Source organism: Rattus norvegicus, chromosome 20 (assembly GCF_036323735.1).
Source record: "Rattus norvegicus strain BN/NHsdMcwi chromosome 20, GRCr8, whole genome shotgun sequence".
NCBI classification, from domain to species: domain Eukaryota; kingdom Metazoa; phylum Chordata; class Mammalia; order Rodentia; family Muridae; genus Rattus; species Rattus norvegicus.
The window spans coordinates 8,935,593-8,949,139 of NC_086038.1; the positions used below are offsets into that span (position 1 = coordinate 8,935,593).

Here is a 13,547-nt window from a genome sequence, read left to right on the forward strand (position 1 = left end):
GTTTGGGGGGGCAGAGGTCAAGCCAGATGGACCGGGATTGGCTGGTTAGTTTTCTCGGGAAGATAATTGGAATAGAAGCCCAGAGGCAGAGAGAGAGAGGGGGGGGGGAATATTTATAGGGATGATATGGCTGGTACTCTTAAGAAAATCAGACTTTGAAGAAAAGAAATACACTGGAGGATATCAGTAAGAAGGAAGGATTTATCTTCTCTCTCTCTCTCTTTTTTTTTTTTTCCTTTTTTTTGGGAGCTGGGGACCGAACCCAGGGCCTTGAGCTTGCTAGGCAAGCGCTCTACCACTGAGCTAAATCCCCAACCCTTGTTTTCTCTTTTAATGGTAACAGAAGCCTATTCAAATACTGAAATACTGGTGGAGGGAGGAAAGGACAAACACACACACACACACACACACACACACATATACATACATACACAAACACACATACACACACACACACACACAGGAGAGAGGTGGGGAGGTCTAAGGATACCACCCAGGGGGTTAGAAAAGGTGGGGTGTGTGTGTCACAGTGGAGAGGCTGTGCAGAAGAAGTAGAAGGCCGTCTGGACACCTCTCCCGTCGTAACACACACAGCAAGGAAGGAGTGACCGTAGGTGCCGTGCTGGATGGCTCTAAGCCAACTTGACACAAGCTAAAGTCATTTGAGTGGAGTGGACCTCAGTTGAGGAAAGGCCTCCATAAGATTGGGCTGTAGGCAGGCCTGTGGGGTACTTTTTAAATTAGAGATTTACATGGGAGGGCCCAGCCTGCTGTGGGTGGGGCCATCCCTGGGCTGGTGGTCCTGGGTTCTAAGAAAGCAGGCTGAGCAAGCCAGGGGAAGCAAGCCAGCAAGCAGCACCCTCCATGGCCTCTGCGTCAGCTCCTGCCTCCAGGTTCCTGCCCTGCGTGAGTTCCTGTCCCCGCTTCCTTCAGGGATGAACAGTGAAGCCTGCTTTTGTTAATCCCAGTGTCTCGTTGCAGCGATAGAAACCCTAAGACAGATGCTCAGAGTGGATACCTGTGCAGGCTTGATGCTAAGAGGGTAATGGGAGTTTTCTATTTCAAGGAACAGGCGAGCTTATCTTGGGAGTAAGAAAATGGTGGGGTCCCCAGCTCCGAAAAAAAAAGAACCAAAAAAAAAATGGTGGGGACAGGAATTCCAGGAAAGTGATAGAAGCTTGTGGGGAAGAGGGCTGAGGACAGAGAAGGACACCAGGGGGCTTTGAAACTCACCGAGGTTCTGCACAGCAGCCATATGCTACTTACCGGGATCCTCCAGCAGTGAGGTATTGTGTAAGAGGGGACCTCTGGGTTTACCTGTATTTGGGACTTTGCCTGGCTCGGCAGTAGGAAGGAGGCAGGGAAGAAAGGAGGTACAGTTGGCAAGGTTCAAATGCATGGCAAGCAGGGAGGCTCAGTGGCACCAGGACAGTACCTGTCACTAAGCCCGAGGACCCATTTGGTCCCTGGAACCTGCACGGGGGAAGGAGAGAGCTGATTTGTACAAGCTGCGCCCTCCCTGGTTCTCACACAGGCACCACAGCGTTCACGACTCCCCCCAACCCCTGCACATACAAAGTCGGTAAATATTGCCACCATGACGTCGAGAGAACACGCTGCCGGATAGGACACTGGGGAGGAACAAAGAGGCTGAGGCGATAACTTAGTAAGAGCTCAAGATACAACCATTCGGACCTGAGTTCAGATCCCACAAAGGAAGTTGAGTTCCCTTGGCATAGAGCCACAATCCCAGCAGGACTCAAGAAGCTGAGACAAGGAGCATCCCGGGACTTGCAGGCCAACTATCCCAGGTCAAATCCCAGAATCCCAAGGTCAAGGGTGAGAGATCCTGTTTCAAAATGTAAGGTAGAGAGCCACTGAGGGAGTACATTTGTACTCCCCAAACATGTCTACACATACAGATCACACACACAAAAATGCATGCATGCACACACACACACATACACACACACACATGCATGCACACACACATACATACACATGCGTGCACACACATATGCATGCACACACATACATGACACACATGTACATAGACACGCATGCACACACATGCACACACACATGCACTCACAAAGCATCTGTTGATAGGATGCTCAGTGGCTGGGGACAGCTGGCAGGAATGATGAAGCGGGGACCTGTCACCAGAGCCTGTGGTTGTCAAGGCAGCAAAGAGGTTACCGTGACGGGTGGAGGGATGACTGGGAAGTGCTTATGCGTTCAGGGCTGATTCCAGTAAAGGCAAAAATAAATAAATAAAGTAGAGAGACTATTTTGTGTGGAAATAGAACCACGCCGGAGGGCATGATGGGCAGGTTTGAGACTGGAGGGGGTAAAGGGAAAGCCAGTTACTCAAGGAGAAGACTATGTCAGGAGTTAAACTTCTGCACGCCAGCCACTTGGGGTGGAGGGTCCCATCCTTACTGCCAGCTCTTCCTCATGTCCATGGGTCTGACAGAGCCTGTCACTTGGGCGAATGACACCACAGAGCCCCTGTGACTCCCCCAGAGACCCCACAAAGATCCAGCTCATCCTGACAGCCGTCCAGACAGTTCACTGGTTCTTAAAACAAATGCAGGTCAATGACGGGCAAGTGCCCTATCCTTCGAGAGCCTTTGACAGAGTGGCAGTTCTCAGGCCTGTCTCCCACAGCGCAATCACCTGGGACATTTTTAATACATACTAATGGCCGGGACCCAAAACCAATCATGTTCTTACTCCCCGGGGTTAAGACCTTTAGACTCTCAAGCTGAGAGCCTCTAATGATCAGTTCCTTAAATGCCCCCCGTAGCTGTTCTAGCGTGACAAGAACCCTGATACCTGACATGTGGTCCTCCCGCAGTGGCTGCTGCATCAGAACCTTTGTGTTAACCAGAGTCCTTTCCTCAGATGATTCCCAGGATCATTAAAATTTGAGAGAAAGGGCTGGGGAGATGGGCCAGTCAGTAAAGTGCTTGCCAGGGAAGCAGGAGGACCTGAGTTCAGATCCTCAGGACCTGTAGAAAAAATAAATAACAGAAACAAAATGAAACTAGAATGTGGCTGCATGCGCCTGGAATCTCAGTGCTGCGGCGGGAGAGACAGACGGGACCTTGAAACTTAACGTTAGCCGGTCTAGCCGAATTAGTGAGCTCCAGGTTCAGTGAATCCTTGTCTGGAAAAGTAAGGTCAGAGTATGATTGCAGAAGACATGTGACTTCAGTCTCTAGTTTCCAAATATGTGCCCGTGCATGCACACACACACATGCATGCATACACACAGACACATATGCATACATGCACAGAGACATACATGCACTGTGAATTCTTCCTCCAGCAGTTCAGACTTCCTGGCTCTGGCCCAAGCTGCCCTGTCCGTTCCCCACACCCACCCCACAGCATCTACCAAGTACCTCTAAAAGGTGCCCAGTGTGTGCTCGTTCAGCTCGGCTGACCAACCTCATTGCTGTCTAACGCTTTCTGTCTTTTTATTTAATGAACCCCATTTGCTTCTCATTTAGGGGAAAAACCTACCTACCATAAACTCATGGCGGAGACATCACCTCTCCTAATCCCCTTAGGTGCTGCTGGGAGGTGTGGTAGCTGTTTAGACAGGAAATAACCGTGCAGACCAAGGCCCATTAGAGGAGGACTGCCTCATTTATTGAATTAAAAAAAGGCCACCTGGGGTCCTGGGGAGATGCTATGTTGGTAAGGACCTGAACTCGGATCCCTAGCACCTACGTAAAAGTCAGATACAATGGCACACATCTATGACCCCAGCACTCATCGGCCAGCCTTTCTAGTTGGATTGGCAAGCTCTTCACTCAGGGAGAGGCCCTGCTTCCAAAGCAAATAGGTAAATGAATAAATAAAGAAACCTAGATGCATCATGCATCACACATCTGAGGCGGAAGGTCACTGATGTTGAAGTCTGGCAAACAGGCACAACATGAACATGAACATAGCCTCACACACAGCCTCACACATATACTCATATTCATTCATTCTCTCTCTCTCTCTCTCTCTCTCTCTCTCTCTCTCTCTCTCTCTCACACACACACACACACACACACACACACACACATTTTCTCTCTCACATTTTCTTTCTGTGTCTCTGTCTCTGTCTCTCTGTCTCTCTCTGACACACACACACACACACACACACACACACACACACCCCACAGACACGGGGCCGTCATTACAGAATGCTAACCAGCTCTTTGTAAAGCCGAGAAGCTCAGCCTTCCTGATCAGCCACCGCCTCCAGCTTTTCTAGGACCCTGCAGGGAGCGCCACTTACAACACACCACGGCTCTCTGTGGGCCAGCTGATTGCACGAGTCAGGCGGCAGAAATCAGCTTGCTTCGGGGTTAGATTGCTCCCCTTATAGGAATTAAAACACAGCAAGCGTCGCTTGGGAGCCGACTTTTCCACAGTATAATTCTAGATTAATAAATAGTGGGGGCTTCTTAAGAGTAATGAACTTGACAAGTGTTTTAAGACTTCATCGTGCTTTATGAACTTGACAGGAAGAGTTATTTGAACATGTCATCTAGATCACACGTAACCCCCGTGGTTAGTCAAGTCACCCTCTTGTCATGTGGGTGGTTTAAATCTCATGAAGAATAGAAGATTATTACTGTTGAGGTCTCGACTGACTTTTTGTTTCTCCTCTAAGCACGGGAACATATGAATCACGATTATAACCAAAATACGTGCTGAAACAAAAGTGTTTGATTTTTCTCAGGCTTCTCTGAAGGAAACTATATCAATAGGACTTCAAGGAGTTATGCAAGCAGCAGAAAGAGCAGATTGTAGCTTCATTAAGTTTGACATCGCTCTCCGAGAGAGACAGCCATTCATTCTCTAAAAGTCCAGCAATTAATGCCTCAATAGACTTGGTACATTTCGAATGTGACAGGACCGTGTCCCTTATAGGAAGTCAGTCAGCGGGGAGGCGACAGAGCTTGGAAAAGTGGCTGGGGTTGTGGCTTACTTGGCAGAGTACTTACATAACCACGCACAGAGTCCTGGGTGGGATTCTTGATACTACATAAAATAAATGGACTTAGAGGAAGAAACGGAAGGTTTGGAAGCTCAAGGAGGGTCGCTTTCGGCCTCAGGTGACACCTGAGGCTGGCTTGGGACCATGAGACTCTATCTCAAATACCCAGGAGAATAAAGAGACACATTGTGGACAGGCAGATTCGAAAATGCACGCGTCCTCTCTCCCCCGTGCACTCTGAGTAGCGAGGGCTCAGGAACCACTGCTGGCCCTTGCTCTAGATCTCAACACTGCCTTTCTTAGAGTAGCAGAACGGTCTCGTGTTCTAGATTCCACCTTCTGGCATTCAAAGAGTGCCCCCAAGCGCAGGAAATCTACCGTTGGGGTCTGGACGACGTAATGCACGCTCCCTAGTAGAGATGGGAAATAGTATCTCTTAATTGCACCGGACTTTTGCAGAACTCCCTGATAATGACTAAAACCTTAGGAGCAGAAAAAAAGATATTAAAAGGGTATGAGGGTGGGAGTGGGAGTGGTGGGTAAACCCAGCTTCCTTTTGTGTTTGGATACCTCTGGCCTGGCTGGCCCTGAAAGCCATACTGGGTGAGACCAATTTGCACCTAGTCACGACTCAAGATGTTCTAGGGAGAAGACATCAGAGAGGTTAAGAATAGGATTAGTGACTTGGACACTATGACCTCGTAGTGTCATGATGTCAGAGGTGAATTTTAAAATTCAACTCCAGGCACCCAAGTTAGGTGTGCAGTGTCTAACAGACACATGGGTGAACACTGTGTGTTGAATTATGAAAATGGCATTTTTGCCAGGAGAGAGAACTTGGCAGTTACAGTCACTGGCTGCTCTTGCAAGGGACCTGGGTTAGACTCCTAGTACCCACATCACCATCCATAAATACAGTTCCAGGGGGTCTGATGTAATGATCTGACCTCTGTGGATGCCAGGACACATGCATGACACACACAGAAACATGCAAACACTCATATAAATCAATAAATCCAAAAATGACATTATCGTGGACTGATGAGAAGGGTGTATTGGGTTTTGGTGTTTTACTCATATAAATAAATAAATATATATGTAATCTATATATAATGTATATGAATAATGTATAATTACATATTATGTTACTCAGTCATGTATATAACATACATATTTTATATAATCTGACCTGCAAACACATGAGATGTTTTGTTATTCAAGTGTGGGAGCTGTCCAGTGTTTAATATGAAAGAGAGGAGCCAAAGAGGTCTCAGTGGTTAAGTACACTGGCTGCTCTTCCAGAGGACCCAGGTTCAATTCCCAGCACCCACTTTAGTGGCTTTCACCCATCGGTAGCACTAGTTCCAGGGGGTCTGATGTTCTCTTCTGGCCTCCATGGTCACTGCATGCACACAGTATTATAGACTTATGTGCAGGCCAACTCCCATACATGGCAGGCATGTGCACACACATGCACACGGAGTTCCATATGAGTACATGACAGCCATGTGCACAGACATGCACATACATATAATACGAAGCCATTTAAAATGAGGCAGTGTGAACTCAGACCTGAGAAACCATGCCTCTGTCTTTGTACCGGAATCATCTGGAATCATCGGATCCTCCTCTAACCCAGACTCTGCCTCTGCCTTCACACATGCCATTGCTCGAGCTGGTCTTGTCCCCTTTTCCGCAAATCCTCACACATCTTTCAGAGTTTGCAACCAGGGGCTGGAGAGATGGCCCAACTGTTGAGAATGCATACTGCTCTTACAGAAGATCTGAGTTTGGTCTCCAACACCCGTGTTGGCCAGCTGACAGTTGCTTGTACTCTGGTATGGTCTGACGTCCCCCGTCTTCCCTCCATACCCCTCATCTCGTGTTGTGCATACCCATAATTAAAAACAGTCCATATAAATATATGAGCTGCTGTTAACTTCCTCTTTCCAGTTAGGCCTCCTTGAACTTTTCTCACACCTTCGATTGTGACCTGTTAAGGCTCCACCCCGCCACAGAGCAGTGTTTCTCAACCTGTGGGTCTTGACCCCTTTGGAGGGGAGTAGAGTGACCTTTTCACAGAGATCACCCAAGACCAGAAGAAAACATTACAACTCATAGCAACAGCAAAGTTAAAGTCCGGAAATAGCAATGAAAATAGTGTTATGGGGGTGGGGGGGTGGGGGGTGGTAGGTGGGGGGGAAGCCACAAGAGGAGGAACTGTATTAAAGGGTCACAACATCCGGAAAGTTGAGAACCACTGGTCTAGGGACAGACTCCCCTTGAGTGGCCTCCTCTACTTTGTGCCACCCTGAACTGTGCCACTCTCAAGAGAGTTGATGAATGAATGAAAGAATGAGGTCCTTTCCATGAACTGGAGTCCCTCAGTACAGCCAGGCTGGGGGACCACTGTTTTGCTTCGACTCCCAGGGAGATTAACCCTGTATGTTAAGGACGCCTTGCGACCTCCCCTCTATGGTCCTCAGAGGTCCCCACAGGGACCTGGAGATGGAAGTGATGTGAACACATGACATTCACATATAAAATTACCAAAATGCAAGCAGTCCTGAAAGAGCACTGAGGTCGTACATGTTCCCTGTTTCAAACAGAGAGTCTCACGATTACTCCACCATTTACGTGAAAACTGAAATACAACGGGGCCGATCAGGGGTGGCTTTCACAGTTTGCCAGTCGGCTTTTAGAATTAGAATATTTTTATCCCCCTAACGTTGAATGCCACCCTCCAGAAAACACTTCTCTTATTGGACTGAATGGCATGGTTCCCAAATATTAAGTTTAGAGAAAGGCCACAGATACGGAGCCGAGCATTATCCTAAAATAACCGTGTTATGCACATTAAAAGATTAGCCCCCCCCCCCCGTTTCCAGTGCGATTGCCTTGTTTGATCAAATTGAAAGTCAGGTCCCTATTATGCTGTTTATGCCTTATTTCCTTAGACTAAATGAAATTGTCCCATCATGGCAAATAGAAGTTTCATAATGGTTTCATTCAAGTTTAATTGGAAGGCTGTTTCTCAGAATATTTTACTATTCCGGTCACACGTTGGATATTGTGTTTTCCAATAGAGACCATGAGCCTAAGGGCTGGGCTGGAACCCTTAAAAAGACTTAGGAGTTTTTTGGGGGTTGGGGATTTAGCTCAGTGGTAGAACGCTTGCCTAGCGAACGCAAGGCCCTGGGTTCCATCCCCAGCTCCGAAAAAAAGAAAAAGAAAAAAAAAAAAAAAAGACTTAGGAGTTCCAGGGGACGTCCAAACCAAGGTCCCTCTCCTTTCACTATCCCCATGGAAACAAATCCCAAGTAAGAAATGCCCCTTGCTCTGGGGTTCTGTCTCAGCTCCTCCCAGGATGGGCAGGCAATTTAGACACTGTCAAGATGCCCTCAGTGTTACTTCCTCTGGAGTGGGCTTCATTGAGTCTCAGTCAGTCAGTCAGTCTCTCTCTCTCTCTCTCTCTCTCTCTCTCTCTCTCTCTCTCTCTCTAGGTTTCCTCACAGCAATGAGGCAAGAAGTAACCCGAGCTCACAAAGGCTGGGCGCTGGACTCCGTGACCATCCACAATGAAGTCCTACGACAGACCAAGGAAGAGATCATAACGCCCCCGGTGGTAGGTGCTGTGGGCAGGACTAAGGGTGAAAATCCGAGTTCAGCTCAAAATTGTCCTTGAGGGCCAGGGATGTAAGTGCAGTAAACAGGCAAACACTTGCCTGGTGGGCAAGGACCTGGGGTCAGTCCCCAGTGACACAGAAACAAAACAAAACAAAAATTAAGAACTGACCTTGGCTCGGTCTGTGAAGCCTACTTGCTTTTCAGCAAGCTTTTTCTCTCTGTTGTAACTAGACAACCTCAAGGCTAAAGCCTCCCCCATCTGGGCAGTTAATGACAAGGGGTAATGGACCCAGGGACTCCACAGGTGACATGTTTTTTATTAAGTACAAGTTATATACATGTTTGCTTAGAAGGATCTCTGTGGGTCTCCAGCTCCTACCCGGAGTTCACGGGTTCCCCTGTAGCAGCTGAGGGCCGTGGAAATCCACTGAACTGTTGGGAGCTCAGTTCCTACCCCGTACCATCCCTCCGGATATGTCGGGAGTCTGACACACCGTGGAGATAGCAGGCCCAAAGCCATCTGCTTCGACCCAGATGCGGGCAAGTTCTTCAGTGATTTGAGAACTATGTGCCAGTTCAACCTCTCCACGGGAAGTCACAAGGGTGTAAACGCCATCACGGAAGCTTGGTGTCAGATGTGACAGAGCAGCTCAACAAACTTAGTCCTTCTTTCTCCCTTTCTGTGGTCCATTCCCTCAACACCGAGGAGACTTGAACACATGATTTTCTGAGCTCTGGACAGTTTTCTGCCGTGTTGTAACTGGGGATCTTCTGTCCAAGGCTATGTCTCTTTGCCCACATCCCACACCCCAACGCTGTGTGTTTCTTCCAGCCCCTCTTTAAGGTAATTTAAGGTGTCTCTGTTACATCTGAACCTCTGTTAAGGTTCCAGCATCTTCTAGGTGGTTCTTGCAGCTCCCACCTAGCTTCCTGGAACCCTCATCCATACTTATTGCCTGGAATACCACAGCCTGGGTTAGTAAACGCTTGGAGTGCGTTCCCTCACAGTTAAGGAGTCCTGAAGTTCAAAAGCACTGCATAGAGAGCTGGCTTAGCAAGCGTAGAGTCCCGGGTTCGATCCCCAGAGCCACGTAAGCTGGATGTTGTACCACACACCTGTAATCTCAACACCTGGGAGACAGAAGCAGGAGGATCGGTAGTTTAAGGTCAGCCTGGGATACGTGAGACCCTGTCTCAAAACAGAATAAAATAAATCAACGACTGGCAGTGTTGGTTTCCTCCAGAAGGGAGCTATGAGAGACAACCTTACACTGTGACTCTCTCCTGGCTTCAGATGCCTACTGGCAGCCAGTGGCAAGATTGGTTGGTTTATCCCAGTGCCTACGACAATTGTCAGAACTTTTATACTACTTTGTGTCTCTCAGCATGACCTGCCCCTACACACACACACACACACACACACACACACACACACACACACAGAGTAACACACATGTAAACACACATAGACATACACATACACACACATGTGCAAACACACACACATGCTTATACCAGTGTGCACGCACATACACACACATGCAAACACACATAGACACACACACATAGACACACACACACAGAAACACACATGTAAACACACATAGACATACACATACACACACATGTGCAAACACACACACACGCTTATACCAGTGTGCATGCACATACACATATACACACATACACACATACACACATACACACACACACACACACACACACACACACACACACACCAGCCACATTGGATCTAGGGCCTTTCCAGACCCGGTGTGTTCATATCTAAACAAATCATGAACAGTTGCATCTGGGATGCCGGGTTTGTCTCAGAGTCGCTGCAACAAAACACCATGGCCAAGAAGCAAGTTGGGGAGGAAAGGGTTAATTCAGCTTACACTTCCACATTGCTGTTCATTACTGAAGGAAGTCAGGACAGGAACTCACATAGGGCAGGAACCGGGAGGCAGGAGCTGATGCAGAGGCATTGGTGGGGTGCTGCTTACTGACTTGCTCCTTGTGGCTTGCTCAGCCTTTTTCTATTGTAGAACCCAGGACTACAAGCTCAAGGATGGCATTACCCACTACTGGGTGGGGCCTTCCCCCTTGATCACTAATTGAGAAAATTCTTAGAGCTGGATCTCATGGAGGCATTTCCTCAACTGAGGCTCCTTCCTCTCTGATGACTCTTGCTTGTGTCGACTCGACACAAGACCAGCCAGTCCAGGTGACATCGTCCTACCTGCTGTGTCTTCTCAATGTGACTCTTGAGGCCCTTAAATTTCAAGGACTATAGAAGAGGTCACAGCTGTAGGATGTTTCCTGGTGTCACCTTGTTCTGTACATAATTGTCAACCACTAAGTTAATGATGGGAGCTCCTATGTCCTGACGCTCCGGGACTGCCCAGGATCTCAGTGTGACGTTCCCCAGTTTATGGTTCAAAATATATGGTCTTCATGCAGCAGTTAGCACACATGAGAGAGCCCTAGAAACTTTTTCTAGCTAATCTCCCTGCCCTTTATCACCATCTACATTTACCTCCCCAGGCCCCATCTTCATTAGAAATAGACAAACGGTCACCATCTTCTACATAAATATACTTTATGAGCTTGCATGATTCTCTCCAACCCTTTCTCGTCTTAATGAATACATGTTCTGTGGCTCCCCTGTGCCAACAAGATAGAGGTTCAGACACTTCAGCCCAGCACACTCATCTTCCATGGTCAAGTGATACCTCATTTTATTACCTTGGCACCCTCTGTCAAAGAAGTAAAGTATTGTCTCTGCCCAGCCTGTCCATCTCTGTGGAGTTGCTTAGGCTTCCTCCTCCTCCTTTCCATATACTGCCCCAGCTCTTCAGGGACCTCTTCAACCCTGTCCCTTCTTCCACAGTCTGCTCCTGTGACTGAAAGTCCTCATGACCTCCCAAGTCACTGCATTTACCCTCAGAACCAGGCAACTCCACTAACAAATTTCAAACTGTCACCTTTTCTCAGGGGTCTTGCTTCTTCGACTTAAAGGTGAGGCCCATGAGGAAGGCAAGTTCGTTTGGAGAAAAAAAATCACCATACTCGATGCAGGGCCAACTCTCTGCTCCTTTCTCATGTCTACCTTGCTGTACCACTCCAGGCCTCTGGGGGCGCGCTTCTCCAGTTTCATCCCGTGAAAGAGGTGGAGCAGAGCCTAGGATTAGCGTGATTGACTCCACCCAAGGTCCCATTGACAACAGCTCCAAGTAATTTACAACTACCTGCAGAGGTGACTTGGCCTTCCTGTTTCCCAGGTGGACTACTCCACATTCCAAAAACTCATGGCAGGGCACTTCCACGGTGCAGCTAGATTCACTCTGTGTCCCAGGGGAGTCATGGCCTAGTGTTTTGGTGAACTCGATTGGCCCAGTGGTGACTTCTTATCAGCTAGCGCTTTAAGACTGGCATGTGTTTTCTTTCTGAACTGACAGCCCTCATTACATAATGGGTGCCTAGTTTTCAGCACCTTTCCTTCTCTGTCGCTTGGTCCTCCAGGAAGGCGTGTATATTTATGGGCTGTATATGGATGGAGCATCCTGGGACAGGCGGAACGGGAAGCTCACAGAATCCACCCCGAAGGTTCTCTTCATGCAGCTTCCGGTTCTGCATATCTATGCCATTAACTCCACGGCGCCCAAGGATCCGAAGCTGTACGTGTGTCCTATCTACAAGAAACCCAGGCGAACCGACCTCACCTTCATCACCGTGGTGTACCTGCGAACGGTGCTGTCCCCAGATCACTGGATCCTGAGAGGGGTGGCCCTCTTGTGTGACATCAAATAAATTCATCTCTCCTTGAGGTGGGCACCACAGAAGGAGCCTTGCCACCGAGAGACTCAGACACGCTTGTGTCTCCTGCCTGATAGGTGCTTCATTACTCTCCCTCAATTAAACAGTTGACACTTCTCCTATTGCTTGCCTGTCTCTTCCTCCCATATCACTATTCACAGGACCGTTCCGAAATTCACGCTTCTGATTCCAAGAACTCACATTGTGCTGTAATTACTTTCTGAAAGATAAGCCCCTGTCTTCATGTTACAATGCTTGCATTTTAAATATGGGAAACGGGGTTTTGATCGGCTCCATCCTAAAAGGACCCCAGCAGATAACATTTTTTCCCCTCCAATGAAAACCATTCATGGGCTGGCAAGATGTCTCAGTGGGCAAAGCCCTTGTCATCAAGCTTAACAACATAGTTGGGGGGCTGGAGAGATGGCTCAGTGGTTAAGAGCACTGACAGCTCTTCCCGAGGTCCTGAGTTCAAATCCCAGCAACCACATGGTGGCTCACAACCATCTGAAATGAGATCTGATGCCCTCTTCTGGTGTGTCTGAAGACACACTACAGTGTACTCATAATATATTAACAAATAAATAAAATATTAAGAAAAAACATAGTTGGATACCCTGGGACCCACACAGAGAAGGAGAAAACCACAAGTTGTACTCTGATCTGCACATATGCACTGTGGGGCATGCTCATGCACATCCCCACACAGATACACACACAAATGTAATTAAAATATACAAATAAGTATATTATCAAAAATAAATTCTTATAAAAGAAAATCTTTCCCAATAAATAATCTTCCCATATCTAGGTCTGTTCAGATATTACCCTTTTGAGTTTGTGAGTGTGTTGTATGTGTATATGTATGTGTGTGTGTATATGTGTGTGGTGTGTGATATGTGTAAGGATGTATATATGTGTGTGTGTGCATGTGATATGTGTGAGTGTAGATAAAAGTGTATGTATGTACATGTACAATATGTGTATGTATGCATGTATCTCTGTGTGTGATGTGTGTATATGTGTGGGTGTGTGATATGTGTAAGGATGTATATATATGTGTGTGTATGTGATATGTGTGATGTGTGTATGCATA

At 47.6% G+C, this 13,547-nt stretch overlaps 1 protein-coding gene across 6 annotated transcripts in view; it reads left to right on the forward strand.

Moving 5' to 3' along the window:
* Positions 1–13,257, forward strand: part of Dnah8 (dynein, axonemal, heavy chain 8) — a 254,479-nt gene extending 241,222 nt beyond the window's left edge. For 5 of the 6 annotated variants that reach the window (XM_039099327.2, XM_039099333.2, XM_039099329.2 and 2 more), the window contains 2 exons: positions 8,509–8,630; positions 12,158–12,570. In XM_039099327.2, coding sequence (XP_038955255.1) covers positions 8,509–8,630; positions 12,158–12,445 — 410 coding nt within the window. In that variant the 3' untranslated portion in view covers positions 12,446–12,570. Of the gene's footprint in view, positions 1–8,508; positions 8,631–12,157 lie in introns of all 6 variants that reach the window. The other variant, NM_001427092.1, reaches the window with a different exon arrangement.
* The last annotated feature ends 290 nt before the right edge of the window (positions 13,258–13,547 follow it).